At 48.1% G+C, this 17,369-nt stretch overlaps 1 protein-coding gene across 11 annotated transcripts in view; it reads right to left on the reverse strand.

Annotated features, from left to right (window-relative positions):
* RAP1GAP2 (RAP1 GTPase activating protein 2) overlaps window positions 1-17,369 on the reverse strand; it is a 490,286-nt gene that overhangs the window by 327,896 nt on the left and 145,021 nt on the right. Inside the window, exon 1 of one of the 11 annotated variants that reach the window (XM_066263023.1) lies at window positions 3,113-3,229. The exons of 8 other annotated variants lie outside the window; for them this stretch is intronic. In XM_066263023.1, coding sequence (XP_066119120.1) covers window positions 3,113-3,142 — 30 coding nt within the window. In that variant the 5' untranslated portion in view covers window positions 3,143-3,229. Of the gene's footprint in view, window positions 1-2,142; window positions 2,207-3,112; window positions 3,230-17,369 lie in introns of those variants that run through there. 2 more of the 11 variants (XM_066263024.1, XM_066263022.1) reach the window with 2 other exon arrangements.

Below are 17,369 nucleotides of genomic sequence, written 5' to 3' on the forward strand. Positions count from 1 at the left end.
ACAACAACCTAATCCTAAGAGCTAAAGGCATAAAACTCTTAAGACAACATGGGGTAATCCTTCACAACCTTAGATTTGGCAATGGATTCCTAGATATGACACCATAAGAAAGAAACAAAAAGGAAAAAACATAGCTAAATTAGACTTCATCAAAATTTAAAACTTTTGTGCTTTAAGGGACATTATCAAGAAAGTAAAATGACAACCACTAGAATGGAAGCAAATCATACATCTGATAAGAGCCTAGCATCTAGAATATATAAAGAACTCTTTCAACAAAAAGACAAACAACCCAATTAAAATGGGCAAAGAACTTGAATAGACATTTCTCCAAATAAGATATGCAAACAGACAATAAGCACATGAAAAGATGTGCAACATCATTAGTTGTTGGGAAATGCAAATTAAAACCACGTGAGAGATACCACTTCATGCCCACTAGGATGGCTATAGTCAAAAAGCAGAAAATAACAGGTGCTGCTGTGAATGTGGAAAAATTGGGACCCTCCTACATTGTTGGTGGGAACGGAAAATGGAGCAGCTGCTGTGGAAAACCACTTGGCGGTTCCTCACTGCATTAAGCATAGAGTTATCGTATCACCCAGCAATTCCACTCCTAGGTAGATACCCCAAAGAACTGAAAACAGGCACTCAGGCAAACACTTGTACACAAATGTTGTTCACTTGTACAATGAAAAGTAGCACTATTTGCACTTGCCAAAAGGTAGAAGCATAGTGCATGTCCATGGAAGGACAGATAAACTGTGGCGTAGCCACACAATGGAGTATCATTCAGTAAACAGGAAGGAAATTCCGATAGAATGTGAATAAACCTCCAAAACATCATGATTCAGTGAAAGATACAAAAAGGTTACACAGCCTAGTCTGATTGCATTTCTATGAACTATCTTGAGCCGGTAAATCCACAGATACAGAGGACAGATTACCGGTTGCCAGAGGCTAGAAGGAGGGGAGAAGGAAGAGTGACTGCTGTACGGGGTCTGATGGGGGCAATAAAAATATTTTGAACTAAAGAAAGGTGGTGGTTGCACAACATTGTGAATGTACTAAATGCCATTGAATTATTCACTTTAAAATGATTAATTTTATGTTCTGTAAATTTCACCTCCACAACAACAGAAAAAAAGAGTGGGAGAGGGAAGCAGTGGTAAACTGAAGAGCACACGCCCCTCCCTAAAGGGCCAGCAGCAGCTTATCTGTGGTCAGGCCGCAGGCAGAAACACAAAGCTTACTGTTAACTAGAGTTTTCAACTTCTCAAGATAAGCCAGAAATCCAAATCTGAATGTAAATTCTCCCAATTCTTATAACCAATGCAAATTTTTAAAGACCTCTATATGGACACAACAAAAAATATCTATGAGGCAAACAAGCCCACAAAACACGAGTTCCAAGCTCAGCTCCTTTCAATGGGGAGCCATCGCGTGTTCCTGAGCTAGAAAATGCGATGATAGAAGCAAAGTTTTAGGAAGCTCCAAGGTATCCTCTGTTGGGTACCATGATGTGCCAGGCACTGGGCACTGAGTCAGGCAGTTCACAAGCGCCACCCCATACGCCTCACAAGAGCCCAGGGAAGGGGATTAGAGTGGCAGGGTTAGAACGGTTGAGCAACTTGCCCAAAGTGAACACAGTAAAGGCAGAAGCCCGATTCAAGTCCAGGTCTATCTGAGTTTGCCAACTCCACATCTCACACACATGTCTGATAGGCATCTCAGATTTAACAAAGCCCAACAGAATGCTCCCTAACTTTTTCCCTTAAACATCTTCCTCCCCCCCCCCCCAGCCCATCTCACCATCCTCCACCCGCCCTGACACTCTGGACAAAACCCCAACGGTCATTACTGATTTCTTCATCCCCCATCCCCTACGTCCAAGCCACCTACAAGTCTACTGTCAAAATATCTCCTGAGTCTGAGCACTTCTCAGCCACTTCCCCTGTCCCCACCACCTCTCACTGTCCCTCACAGGGACCATGTGACAACCCTATCTCTGGGCTCCCAGCCTCCACACTGGTACCTCTCTAATCAACTGTCCATACAAAAGCCACATGGTCTTTCTGAGAGATAAATCAGGTGACATCGGTCCCCAGCTTAAAACCCTCCAGCATATCAGTCCACACTCACACCAAGGTCCAGAGAACTCAGGCCATTTCTGTTTGGTAGCAGAGACATCAGACTCTCCTCTGTCCTGAAACCAATGGTGACACAGCCTGAGGTTTGGGGGACTCCTTGGTCCAACCTCAAAACAAGTGCCCTGTCACTCCCTAACCTGTCATTCTCAGCTCCCCTAGAGAAAGGACAACACAGCCAGGGTGGGGCAGAAAGGAGAGGACACGGCCCACCCCCGGCTGTAGAAGACAGGTCCGTGAATGAGAAACAGCCCAGCAGTCCTGACCTGGCCTAGTCAGCCTGGGGCCCCATGGTCACTGGAAGGGGCACAGAGGGCCTGGAGGAACTGACACGAGGGACCCCCAGATCCTCCTGGCATAATCTTGCTCAGCAAAACTTCGAACACACCACTGCAAGTGTCACACTAACCACACAGCTCTGAGGTTCGGAGGCAGGGCACAGAGTCCCCCGCCAGGGCCACCCCAGGCACCACATATCCCCGGCACAGAGGGGAGAGGGGCCGGCCCCACAGGCTAGGCTGACCAGCTCCAAGTGCCTGCAGCCAGGTGGAAGCCCAGTCATGGAGCCCCTTCCTCCCTCCCTCTCCTGCCTGACTCCTGACCACAGCACAGTGTACACCTGGCTGTGGTCCCCGCAGAGCTTGGCACAGCACTCTTGGCTCCTCCCTGTAAGGGGAGAGCACAGAGGTGAGCCCTGCCTGGTCCTATGCCAGGATCCCCACCTCAGATCTCCAGGCCGGGGAGGAAATCTGCTCCCTGACTCTGTGCCACAGCCTCCACGTCCCCCTGCACACACAGTCCTCTCTGTGCCTGAGTTACAGGCAGCTTACACGCCCCATGATAGGCCGATAGCCACCAGGGGCTCCCTGCCAGAGACAGCAAGAGGGACTCCAGCGCCAGCCCCACTCACCCATTCCCGACAGAGGGTCCTAAACAGGCACCCCTTCACAGCCCAGGACACTCACCAAAAGGTTCTTTAAGAAATCCATCATCATCCACCAGCGCCTATCCCCTGAAGGTCGGGGGGGCCCTGTCTCTCTGCCTGAGCACCACCGTAGGTGTGGCTGCTACTACCCCAGCTGCTGCTGCTGCTGCTGCTGACGTTGAACAACTTCCTTAAGATCAAACAAGGAACTGCAGGATTTGGGTGTCCGCCCGAAGCTGCTATGCCACACTGACTAGCCCTGACCTTTGACCCCTCTCTAGCCAGTGTTGTTTTTCTGGGGAGCCCAGGGCTGGTAGAGCCACCATGCATTGTATGTTACAAGGCAAGAAGGACCTCCATGGGAAGAGGCACCATGCCAGCAGGTCCTAAGAGGACACTCATGGGGGGGAGGGGGATTCAGAGCACAGAAATCGTTCCTGCCCTTCCACCATTAGACTGAATGAGTCCCCAAAACTACCAGCCTGTGACACAAAGGCAGGACTGGGGCAAGGACAACGGCAGCGGTACCAGGCCCGAGGAAGACCCAGTGCCTAACATGCTGTGGGATTCAAGGCAGGGCCCCGTGCGTGGCACCTCGGTTTCCCCATCTGTGAAAGCCCTGTGCGCAAGGACAAAAACAAAGCACCGAAAGGAAGAAAGCCAGGGCCCGCATCGTTCAAGGCATCCGCGTGGACCGCACGGAGCCTAAAACGTCCTCCTCAAACACTTGAAGAAACAGCGCAAAGAGCAAGAACTGGTTCCTCTGCGGGTGAGGCTGGGGGAGGAGGACAGGGGCAGAGCTAGAGCGAACCGTTTCTTTCATGAAGAGCCTGGGTTTTGTTTCTTAATCATTGTATGTATTACTTTGGTTTAATTTATTTTCTTTAATGTTCTTTTAAAAAGACAACAGTGCTCATGCCCTGTGGCCATCCCACGAGAAAAATTAAAAATAAATAAAGTGAATGGCCTGGGGAGACTCAGACAGCAGCTCAGGCCCGGGGCCCTGAGGCACTCCAGAGCTGTGCTGTGACGAGGAGCACGATGGTCGAGAGCGGAGGGCCAGGCCTACAGCTTCGTCCACAGCTCACCTGGGCCCCAGCAACACTTTCCAACACTGATAAACAGGGTACACGCTCTCGGTCCTGTTCCAAATTGGTTAGAGCAGGATGCCCGACTTAGAAGGAAAAAAACGAATTTTTTAAATCTCTCAAAAAAGGCAGCATGGTATGGCAGAAATAGCTCCAACTTAGTGTGTGGCGAGCATGGTTTTAACTCAAGGCTCTGCTGCTTAGCAGCTGTAACCAGTAGTAACTAGCTGTGCAGGCTGGTGACAGCCTCTGAGCCTTAGTTTCCACATCTGTAAAATGGGAGACTGACCCACTTTGCTAGGTGGCTGTAGAATAGGATGTGGTTATATAGTGTGTCCAGTGGAGGGCGAGACACAAATAATACCCTCAGTAAATGGCGACTGTGATGACTGTCATCGCTCCCCCCACCCCCAGCCCTGGCTCCAGCTCGCTCTTCACGCCCTGGCCCTCCAGACAGTGTAAAAAGCACCCACCACCTGCTCACCCTGCCAAGAAGGCCATCTTGTCTCTGCTTTCCCTCCTCCGGACCAACCGGGCCACCAGCCATTCAACCTATCCATCCTCTCTCTCCAGCACAGCCCCATACTGCTCCTGTGCACGTTCTAGGAGCCCCAACATCCCCCACGGGAAAACAGCGGCCAGGGACTGTCCCCAGGCGCTGGGGAAGGGCACGGCTCAAGTAAGTCGGAGGAGGCCTTGGCATGGGTCCATCCGTGGGGGCTTGAGGTGGCATGGGAGGTCAGAAGGAGTGGAGAAGGAGTGGAGAAGGAGAGGGGCAGGGGTCTAGGGTATGAACTGGGCCATCTCACACATCTGGAGGTGTCACATGTTAGAAGGATGGCTACAAAGAAGGCTAGCAATGTCCCTGCCAACTCTTAAAATTCTGATAGAAAAGATCACATTAGCCTGACAAGGAGGTGGCACAGTGAATAGAGCATCAACCTGGGACATTGAGGACGCAGGTTCAAAACCCCGAGATTGTGTACTTGAGTGCAAGCTCATCCAGCTTAAGTGTGGGCTCACCACCTTGAGTGTGGGGTCGCCAGCTTGAGCGTGGAATCATAGATATGACCCCATAGTCGCTGGCTTGAGCACATAGGGTGCTGGCTCGAAGTCCAAGGTCACTGGCTTGAGCTCAAGGTCACTGGTTGAGCAAGGGGTCACCAGCTCAGTTGGAGCCCCCAGTCAAGGCACATATGAGAAAATAATCAATGAACAACTAAGGTCATAACTATGAGTTGATGCTTCTCATCTCACTTCCTTCTTATCTGTCTGTCCCTATCTGTCTGTCTGTCTCTCTCTCACTAAAAAGAAAGAAAAAGAAAGAAAGAAAGAGAGAAAGAGAGAGAGAGAGAAAGAAAGAGGAAGGAAGGAAGGGAGGGAGGGAGGGAGGGAGGAAGGAAGGAAGGGAAAGGAAGAGAAAGAAAGAAAGGCCACATTAGGAGATGGGCTGCAGTCAATCAAAAGGTAGGCAGGGGTCCAGCTGGGCTGTCCTGAATGAGCTCTTCTCTCAGGATAAGGCTCCTGCATCCTCAACATCCTCCCTGTTCTCTCCCATACCTGCTTCTGGCTCACCTGCATTCCTACTCAGAGCCAGTGAGTCATTTAGCAGACTATACCCCCTGCCATGCCCTTTCCTACAGCTCGCTTCCCCAGGACACGCCATATCCAGGATACTTGTCCAACCCCCTTGGCTACAGTACCCTAGGGTCCAGGAAGCCTTGTGGTCCAAGCCCCCGCCTCTCTGCAGGAAAGCATTCGGAGGCAGTGAGGAAGGAGACAGGAAACTAACTTACTGACCTCCCTCTGGGCCAGGCAATGGCTTGAGGCTTAGGACCCAAAAAAATCAGTCTAGTCCATCTCCTGAGATCCACTCCCCTTTATTTAGTTGACTCCTGTAGGCCTTAGCCTGGAGATCACCTCCTCTAAGAAGCCCTCCTGGCCTCTACCCCTCCCCCAGGTTGTATTCCCATAGCACCCTGCATGCACCCTATCAAATCACTTCTCTCTGTATTGTCATTTCGTTTGTTTCCCCCACTTCGTCTGTCACCTCAGCTCCTGGCACATAGGTATGCTCAATAAGCACCTGCTGATGAATAACTGAACAAAGAACTGGCCTCCATCTAGTGACTGAGATGATCAGAGGCCTAAATATTACAACCCGATACAAAAGGAGCAGTAACGGGGCAAGCCCATCCCTGTAGGGACACACACAGGGCGTAGGCAATGGCTGTGCTGCAAAGGAAGACTTCCCAGAGAAGGGTTACCCTCCCCACTTTGCAGATAATGCCACAGAGGGTGCAAAAAACAAAAAACAAAAAAAACCAGCCCTGCCTCAAAGGATACAGAATGGTAAAGCCAAAGGCAATATTCAGGCCCAGGATTCAGTCCCAGTACCTCCCACTGGACCCTGATGAAACCCCAGTTGGGGAAAAGGTGGGGAATGAAGCTCAGAGAAGTCAAGTGACCTGCTTAAAGTCACACAGCCTGCTAAGTGCAGAGCCAAGTGTTCCAGGTGAAAAAAGAGGAAGAGTTATATAGGATGGAGAGGAAGGGAGGAAAAGGGTAGGGAGAGAAGATGTGTGTTCGCCTGTGTTAACCTAGGAGGACAGGAAGGACACTCAGGTGAGGAAGCCCACAGCCCCTGGCAGGGCCACAAGCAGCAGTGGTGGCAGGACCACAAACTGGTGGCAGGCAGGGCCCACGGGCAGGGACTGAGCCCCGGGGACAGCCAAGCACAATAGAAGGACCGTGGGCCAGGGAGACAAACCGCCGTCCTGGTGAGCCAGAACTGCCCACTCGCCCCTGGCAGTGGAGATGAGCAGAGCTATGGGCTGCACAGAGTCCCCTGTCGAATTAAGCTCCTGCGCCTCTGAATGAGACCGCTCTTCCTCCCACGCCAGAAAACCCACTATTAAGAACGCCCAGTGCTAACAATTTGATTATAAAATCCCTTGCCTGAAGCGAGTCCCTGGATCAGCAGGGCTTCCTTCCTCGCCTGTAATTTTCAGCAGCAGCTGTGCTCCAGGAAACAGAGCACTGGATTGGGAGTCAGACAGACAGGCATTCAAATCCCAGTGGGCTGCCGGCCAGCTGTGTGGCCTGGGCCCCGCTCTCTCCATTTGTAAATGTTACAATAATGATTCCTTATATTCCCAGGTTCTGAAAATGAAATGAGATGACAAATGTGATTGCACCTAACACAAAGATGGCAATTGATCAACAAAGGTCTGCCGACTGTCGAATTTACACCCTTCCATGATGGGAGTAATTGGCATTAATTGAGCCTTCAGTATATGTGCCAGGCCCTTGACGAAGTACTTCACATGTGTTCTCTTATCTATTCCTCATGCCCACTTATGAGGCAGTCACTTTTATCATCCCCACTCCAACACTGTGGACACTGAGCTCACCATTAGTGGTTACGAGCGAGGCCAGGAGACCCTGCGGGAGTTGGCAAGGGGTGCTGTAAGAACATGGCTGCCTTGCGGCAATCCGGCCCCATTTTCTAGGAAACAACTGGGGTCCTGCTTCCAAGTGGTCCCTACTTTGGAACAAGGGTGTGACCCTTGTCCCTTGCTGGGCACTGGTAAAGGAATCATGAGGCTGAGAGTTAAAGAACGAGGTCAACAGACAGCATCAGGCAATGCAAACAGGCTCCAGCATCCAAGTTTTAAACAACCACACTACGAGAACGGGGTCTGTCATTTCGATCAGCTAGCTGATACACAAGACACAGGATGCTCAGGGTCCAAATCCCACCCACCCTCCCTAATGTCCTTCCGAAGCCCCTCCACCAGAATTCCCCTAGCACTTGACTCGGTTTGGGTACATAACGTGTTCTGTCACATCTATGGGTAGGGCTGTCTGAGCTTTCCTCCTGGAAGGAAAGAACTATGTCTACACACACACCCAAGCTGTACACACACCGAATTTCATCAAATCTAAAATGACATTCATTGGGAGATACACGCTATGCTAGGTGCCACTAACAGCAAAAACACCGCCAATCACAGACTATGGCACACTATTACCAGTAAAATGCAACCTGACTTCAGAGACGTTAAATGAGAGGGAGTGAAAAGGTGTCTTATAAGCCATGAAAAATAGGAGTAAACACTCAGTAATTATTGGTACTCGGTACTTATTTCTTGTAGTAGAAAAAATGGTAAACTTGAAATCACAAACTTCCGAGTTTGCGCCTCACCTGCTGGCTAAGGAGAGTACTGCATGTACCTGAGACTCATTTTCTTATCTGTAAAGTGGGCAAAATAATTCTTCTTTTCCACAGCAGTTGTGAGAACCAGAAGAGTTTAAGAAAGTGTTTTATAAACTGGAAAGGGCCGTATCAACCTAAAGCATAAACAGGATGAAGGTGAAGAGTGGACCATGGGCTCCATTAATGGTTACGAGCGAGGCCAGGAGACCCTGCGGGAGTTGGCAAGGGGTGCTGTAAGAACATGGCTGCCTTGCAGCAATCCCGCCCCATTTTCTAGGAAACAACTGGGGGTCCTGCTTCCAAGTGGTCCCTACTTTGGAACAAGGGTGTGACCCTTGTCCCTTGCTGGGCACTGGTAAAGGAATCATGAGGCTGAGAGTTAAAGAACGAGGTCAACAGACAGCATCAGGCAATGCAAACAGGCTCCAGCATCCAAGTTTTAAACAACCACACTACGAGAACGGGGTCTGTCATTTCGATCAGCTAGCTGATACACAAGACACAGGATGCTCAGGGTCCAAATCCCACCCACCCTCCCTAATGTCCTTCCGAAGCCCCTCCACCAGAATTCCCCTAGCACTTGACTCGGTTTGGGTACATAATGTGTTCTGTCACATCTATGGGTAGGGCTGTCTGAGCTTTCCTCCTGGAAGGAAAGAACTATGTCTACACACACACCCAAGCTGTACACACACCAAATTTCATCAAATCTAAAATGACATTCATTGGGAGATACACGCTATGCTAGGTGCCACTAACAGCAAAAACACCGCCAATCACAGACTATGGCACACTATTACCAGTAAAATGCAACCTGACTTCAGAGACGTTAAATGAGAGGGAGTGAAAAGGTGTCTTATAAGCCATGAAAAATAGGAGTAAACACTCAGTAATTATTGGTACTCGGTACTTATTTCTTGTAGTAGAAAAAATGGTAAACTTGAAATCACAAACTTCCGAGTTTGCGCCTCACCTGCTGGCTAAGGAGAGTACTGCATGTACCTGAGACTCATTTTCTTATCTGTAAAGTGGGCAAAATAATTCTTCTTTTCCACAGCAGTTGTGAGAACCAGAAGAGTTTAAGAAAGTGTTTTATAAACTGGAAAGGGCCGTATCAACCTAAAGCATAAACAGGATGAAGGTGAAGAGTGGACCATGGGCTCCATTAATGGTTACGAGCGAGGCCAGGAGACCCTGCGGGAGTTGGCAAGGGGTGCTGTAAGAACATGGCTGCCTTGCAGCAATCCCGCCCCATTTTCTAGGAAACAACTGGGGGTCCTGCTTCCAAGTGGTCCCTCCTTTGGAACAAGGGTGTGACCCTTGTCCCTCACTGGGCACTGGTAAAGGAATCATGGTGTCTACACCCACGGGGGCTGTCCAAGCCAGGCTCTGGGGTGCCAGTTGGCAGAGCTTCTGGTTCTAATCCCATCTATGGCCTGAAACTTCCAGTCTACCCAACAAAGTTGGGCTTGGCTTCAGGTCTGAAAATCACAGTGGAGAAACTATAAAAAATAGCTCTGTAAATCTCATCAGGTTATTTGAAACAAACCTTCCAGGCCTGCAACAGGGTGGACTGGGGGATTAGGCACTCAGGAGAGGCAACAGCCTAGACAAAGGCGTGGATACAGGAGAGCGAGGAGGGGGCAGTTTGGCTCTAGTCTCGCCAGTGGCCATACTTATGGCCCAGGCACGAAGCCCAGGTGGCTCCTCTTGTGTCTATCCTGAGAAATAGAAAGTAAAGCGACCCGGAGCTAAGAGGACAGAAGCAAACAGCAATGCTAGCCTCCAGAAAACCTCTACTTCCCTGTAGGCCTCCATGTCCCTGAAACGCAGTGTTAGGTACTCCCTAACTGTGCTCTCTCCTAACTGGTGCTGGCAGGTGGGTGTCTGGCTGAGTATCAGAGGCATGGCTCCTTCCCCTGTCCCTCGGGGGGTCTCTGCTCCCCAGGCAAAGTTCCTGCACAAACCGGGGTGCTGTCCAACTTACCCTCACATTACACATCCTCCCCCTCCCTCTCCTCTCCCCCCATGCATCCTGCCCACTTTCCAGCTGGCTCTGTTGAGTGGAAACCGCAGCCATGCCCAGCAGTCTGGACTCAAGGCCTTCTGAGCCTGCCACCACCTCTCCACCTTTCTCTCCACCAAGTCAGTTTTAGGAACAGGCACTGTGGATCCTGGTGCCAATTAGCCTCTGTCCACCATCCTGGCTTTGACTTGCGCCTGGGAGAGAAGAGAGGCTGAGGAAGGTCCTGTGGAGAGAACCCATCTCAGGGTGGACATGGAACTGTGCCCTCCCCAGCAGACTCTGCTCCCCTTCCTTTGCCTCAGAAGCTGGCCCCGAGCCAACGCTCCCCCCACCCACCCTCGCCCATGGGAGCATCACTGCTCTCCTGGCAGAGTCTACATCATCTCAGGGAACCACGAACATACCCAGCTCCCGCTTTGAAAGGACGTCCTCATCCTGCCAGTCACTCAGCTATGACTGCAGCTCAGTTCACTCATCTCTAAAAGAAAGACCCATGCCATTCTCACTACCCAACTCATGTCAAGGCCGTTTGGCGGGGGAAAAACCGAGTGAGTGGAAGGACGCAACTTCACACTATTTCTAAAGTAGGAGGCTCCACACACCAAGGCAGATACCATATACCAACAAACATTCTCAACGGGGCTCTCCTACCTCTGTGTCTCGGGTTCCACACCCACTACAGGGTATGCAGGCAGCCACTCTCCCTCCCCCCCCCCCCATTGGGGCTGAGCTGTCACTGAGAAAGACCACTATTTCCATGGCATCATGTCTCCAGCTGCAAACTGTTGGCTGCTCTGGCACCCTCCTGTCCAGGACATGTTCCCAGCTGCACATCTCTGTTCTAAGGTGAAGAAGAAAAACAAAGCCCCTTCCCCCATGCCCACACCAGCTCTGTTAGTAAGTGGCAGACACAAGGTTTGGAGATTACCTCAGCCAGAATTTCAGTTATCTGGGCTCTTCCTGTCGACACCCCCTCCACCCAGGACAATTGATTGCTGGGATTTTGCTGGAGTCAGTCCCTTGCTTACCACATAGCCGGTTCTCATCAGATGTACTGGACTGAGAAGTGAATGAATGAGTCAATCAATCAATACATGATTTTGTACTGCAGGGCTTGGCTAAGCAAAGGGGGAGGGAGAGTCAGGGGAAACTGGTAACTTTGGGGGCTTGTGCTCCCCGGTGGTCCTGACAGGTGCCATCCTCCCTCAGCTCTGGCAGCCCCTAAAAGACCCCAACCTTGTCCTCCCTAAAGGGAAGCAGCAGAAGGAAGGCCGCTGGCGTTTCATTTCAGGCTAACCTGCAGCAAGGGGACGGCTGCAAATTGCCTGTTCTTTGCCTTCCCCATCTTCTAGTTAATGATTCCCTAAATAAATGCTTTGGTCCTGAGTGATTCTAACAGACAGTCCCCAGGTTCCAACCACCTAATTATACATATGTAACCATGCGGGGATCCTGACGCTGAACAGCTTTCTTCCCCATAAAACTATATGTCAAGTAACTCGATTTCCCCGCCACCTTTTGCCAGCCGGAGATGATGAATGGGGTGCTGTAGCAAATGCAGCACCTGATGAGGTTGGGGTAAGGCCCTTGGGCTGCCCAGCCCAGCCCTAGCTGTTCAGGTTGCGGGAAGCGTTCAGATGCAAATACATTCACGCCAACACAGAGTCCTGGGAAACCACCCCCAGACAAACAACCAAAACTCACGGATGGTACAACGGAGAGCTCCTCAAACATTCCCATTCCCCCCACAATACAGTAAACACTCAGGCAAACACACACGTCTAGGCTTCAAGGAGGTTTAGGGCCCCCACAGCCCAGTTGCACACATCCTTCTACTATAAATAGTAATAGTATGTTGCTGCTTGCAATTTGCCTGCCCAGTGGTCCCCTCTTCAAAAGAGACAAAGGAAGCACAGAGAGGGAAGGAAGATGAAGTTAGAAACCTCACCCTCTTTCTCACAATCCGCTTCCTTTTCTACCAAGAGATGCGTGCATCCAGTGAATGTTCAAAGCAGCGCTGGCACCTGGCTCAGAGGGCTGGTGCCCCCTTCCAATCTCACACTGGATCTGGACAGGACTGGGACAGCAGACAAGCCTGCCACACTGAAAATATGCAGCCAAGCAGCACAAGTGTTTATTCTGGCTGAGGAGGCTGCACGCAGCCCCCAAGTAGGCCTGGTCTCCCCTAAGGAGGTTTCCTAGGGCACCTGGGTAGTGACATTAGCAGTGGACCCAGTGGTGGGCTCCACCTCCTCGCAACCAGACCTACTGGGTCTGCTCAGCTGACTTAGCCAGCAGCTGGTTGGGCTAGTCATTGCTCCCTAGTTCCCCCAACCAACCATCTGGTACTGATGGTATCAGCCACCAGGGGGCCTGGTGAGTCATACCAAGGGTGCAGACCCACAGTTGGGGATTCAAGCCATCCCCTGTAATGTGGATAAGTGCAGCCAAGCTAGGTAATTGCAAAGCAGATCTATCTAGAGAGCTCTGACTTCTTACAGTCCCAGACACACTTCCAGGACCCTTCCAACTTCCCAAAGAGCCGGTGATATGTTCTGACCCCAGGGCACAGCCTCATCTTCACTAAATTGGGAGTTTCTTTGACCATACGGCTCTCCAAAGGGAAATGGAGCACTGGGAGTGACCAGCCTGAAAAGGCCACCAGGAAGTGAAATCATAACCCTGCTCTCCCACACCTTCCTGGAGAATGAAGGTACATCCTGATTTGGTTAAACCTACGAGGCTCAGGCTAGCCACTCACCCTCATAACCATCCTCTCCTAGAACCATCAGGCAGCCTGGATCTGTTCTGCCTGGGAAACAGCATACCCAGAACATGAAAGGAACCCGTTTAGAGGCAGGGCAGTCATGGGGTCCTAGCCAGCAGGAAGATAGCTGCACCTCGCACATGGAGACCCCAGCTCCAGCTGGAGTGGATGATCAGTCTTCCTACACTCGGCCACTCTGGTCAGCTCTGTAGGATCCTGCACACCTGAGTGACAGTCTTCCTGACTCCATCAGTTGATCAATCTAGCTCCACAGCTCCCCAGGAATGCTCTTGTCAAAGTCACCGATGACCTCCAAGTTGCCAAATCCAAGAACTTATGCCCGCCCCTTCACCTCTCAGCACCACTCCCTCCTTCTTGCAGCATTCGCATCTCTGGGGTCCACAACAGGTCTTCTCCTCTAGTTTTCCTTAGCCCTCCTCATGGGCTCCTCCTCCTCTAGAGGGCCGGCCTCCTCTTATCTCTGCACCACTGTCCTCCCATGCTACCCATCCACCCTTTCAGATTTAATATCATTTCTATGCTGACTCCCCCACATGAATATCTCCAACCTTGATCTCTCTCTCTGTGGCCCTCCACATCAGCATCTCCAGATGAGTATTGAGTCTTTCCACTTCACTGTCTCATTTGAGTTTCTCAAATTCAGTGTTTCCAGAATAGAGCCCCTGATCTTCCTCCCCAAACCAGGGAGCACCAAAATATATAAGACATTTACTACCTGATCTAAAAATAGAAACAGACAAAAACACAATCATATTTAGAGATCTCAATATACTATTGACAGCTTTAGATCAATCATCCAATCAGAAAATCAATAAGGAAATATTGGTCTTATATGATACACTAGACCAAATGGACAGAAAAGACATTTACAGGACATTTCAACCCAGAACTTCAGAGTATACATTTTTCTCTACAGTACATAGAACATTCTCAAGAATAGACCATATGTTGGTCACAAAACAAACACCAAGAAATTCAGAAAAACTGAAATTATACCATGCATACTCTCTGACCATAAGGCTTTGAAATTAGAATTCAACTGCGAAATAGAGGTAGAGAAACCCACAAAAATGTGGAAATTAAGCAAGATACTTCTAAAAAATGACTGGGTCAAAGAAGAAATAAAAGCAGAGATCAAAAAATATATACAGACAAATGAAAATGACAACATGACATATCAAAATTTCTGGGATGCAGCAAAAGCAGTAATAAAAGGGAAGTTTATATCATTACAGGATTATATCAAGAAACAAGAGAGAGCCCAAGTAAACAACTTAACAACACATCTTAAAGAACTAGAAAAAGAAAAACAAAGGCAACCCAAAGTCAGCAGAAGAAAAGAAATAATAAAAATTAGAGAAGAAAGCCTGACCTGTGGTGGCGCAGTGGATAAAGCGTCGACCTGGAAACGCTGAGGTTGCCGGTTCAAAACCCTGGGCTTGCCTGGTCAAGGCACATATGGGAGTTGATGCTTCCTGCTCCTCCCCCCTTCTCTCTCTCTGTCTCTCCTCTCTGTCTCTCCCTCTCCTCTCTAAAATGAATAAATAAAAAAAAGTAAAAAAAAAAAAAAAAAAAATTAGAGAAGAAATAAATGAAATAAACAACTGAAAAACTATAGAAAAATTAATGCAACAAAGAGCTGGTTCTTTGAAAAGATCAATAAAATTGACAAACCCCTGGCTACACTCACTAAGAAATAAAGAGGAAGGACTCATATAAACAAAATCTGAAATGAAAGAGGAGAAATTACCACAGATATCATAGATATGCAAAAGATCATTGTAGAATACTATGAAAAACCATATGCCACAAAATTCAACAATCTAGAAGAAATAGATAAATTCCTAAAACTATACAATCTTCCTAGACTGAGTCACAAAGAACTGGAAAGCTTAAATAGACCCATATGCAAAGAGGAAATAGAAACAACTATCAAAAACCTCACCAAAAATAAAAGTCCAGGATCAGATGGCAACTTTAGTGAATTCTACCAACATTTATAGAAGACTTGGTTCCTATCCTTCTCAAAAGTCTTCAAAAAAATTGAAGAAGCAATACTTCCAAAGATTTGGTTCCCATCCTTCTCAACACATTTATATTCTTCCTAACACATTTTATGAGTCCAACATAACCCTCATACCAAAACCTGGCAAGGACAATACAAAAAAAGAAAACTACAGACTAATATCTCTACAGATATTTATACAAATGCAAAAATCCTAAACAAAATACCAGCAAATCAAATACAACAACACATTAAAAAATAATACATCGTGATCAAGTGGGATTCATTCCAGGAGCACATAGATGATTCAACTTACATAAATCGATCAATGTAATACACCATATAAACAAAAAAAGAACAAAAATCATATGATCCTATCAATAGATGCAGAGAAGGCATTCAATAAGATACAACAATGCTTAAGTTTAAAACACTCAATAAAATAGGTATAGAAGGAAAATACATCACAGTAATAAAGGTCATATATGACAAACCATCAGCTAATATACTAAATGGTGAAAAACTGAAAGCTTTTCCTCTAAAATCAGGAACAAGACAAGGCTTCCCACTCTCTCCATTCCTATTCAATGCAGTGCTGGAAGTCTTAGTCGGAGCAATCAGACAAGAGAAAGAACTAAAAGGCATTCATATCAAAAAAGAAGTAAAGGTTTTACTTTTTGCAGATGACATGATCCTGTATAGAGAAAACCCCAAAGAATTCACACAAAAAAATAATAGAAACAATAAACCAATCCAGTAAGGTAACAGGATACAAAATCAATATACAGAATTCTATTGCTTTCATATATACCAACAATAAAACTTTAGGCCCTGGCCGGTTGGCTCAGCGGTAGAGCGTCGGCCTGGTGTGTGGGGGGACTCGTGTTCGATTCCCGGCCAGGGCATATAGGAGAAGCGCCCATTTGCTTCTCCACCCCCCACCCCTCCTTCCTCTCTGTCTCTCTCTTCCCCTCCCGCAGCGAGGCTCCATTGGAGCAAAGATGGCCCGGGCGCTGGGGATGGCTCCTTGGCCTCTGCCCCAGGCACTGGAGTGGCTCTGGTCACGGCAGAGCGATGCCCCGGAGGGGCAGAGCATCGCCCCCTGGTGGGCAGAGCATTGCCCCTGGTGGGCGTGCCGGGTGGATCCCGGTCAGGCGCATGCGGGAGTCTGTCTGACTGTCTCTCCCCGTTTCCAACTTCAGAAAAATACAAAAAAAAAAAAGAAAAATAAAAACTTTGAAAAATGAACTAAAAATAAAAAAATAATCCCTTTTATAGTTGCAACAAAAAAAATAAAATACCTAGGAATAAACTTAATGAAGAATGTAAAGGATCTATATAGTGAAAACTATAAAGGATTATTAAAGGAAATTGACAAAGACACAATGAAATAGAAAAATATAGCATGTTCATAGAGAGGAAGAATAAATAAAGTTAAAATGGCCATATTACCCAAAAAAATATACAAATTTAGTGCAATTCCCATCAAAATTCCAATTTCATATTTTAAAGAAATGGAACAAAAAATCACCAGGTTTGTATGGAACTATAAAAAACCCTGAATAGCCAAAGCAATTCTGAGAAAAAAGAACTAAAACAGAGGTACCACAGTACCTGACTTCAAATTATACTACAGAGCCACAATAATCAAAACAGCATAGTACTGGCAGAAAAATAGACACACAGACCAATGGAACAAAATCGAGAGCCCAGCCTGACCAGGCAGTGGCGCAGTGGATAGAGCATCGGACTGGGATGCTGAGGACCCAGGTTCAAGACCCTGATGTCATCAGCTTGAGTGCGGGCTCATCTGGCTTGAGCAAAAAAAAAAAAAAAAAAAAAAGCTCACCAGCTTGGACCCAAGATCGCTGGCTCGAGCAAGGGGTTACTTGTCTGCTGAAGGCCCACGGTCAAGGCACATATGAGAAAGCAATCAATGAACAACTAAGGTGATTGCTCATCTCTCTCCGTTCCTGTATGTCTGTCCCTATCTATCCCTCTCTCTGACTCTCTCTCTGTCCCTGTAAAAAAAAAAAAAAAAATCAAGAGCCCAGCAATAAAACCACATATATGTGGAAATCATCTTCGACAAAGGAGCCAAAAACAAACAATAGAGAAAAGAAAGCCTCTTCAATAAATAATGTTAGAAAAATTGGAAAGTCACATGCAAA

This window comes from Saccopteryx bilineata, chromosome 2 (assembly GCF_036850765.1).
Source record: "Saccopteryx bilineata isolate mSacBil1 chromosome 2, mSacBil1_pri_phased_curated, whole genome shotgun sequence".
NCBI lineage: Eukaryota > Metazoa > Chordata > Mammalia > Chiroptera > Emballonuridae > Saccopteryx > Saccopteryx bilineata.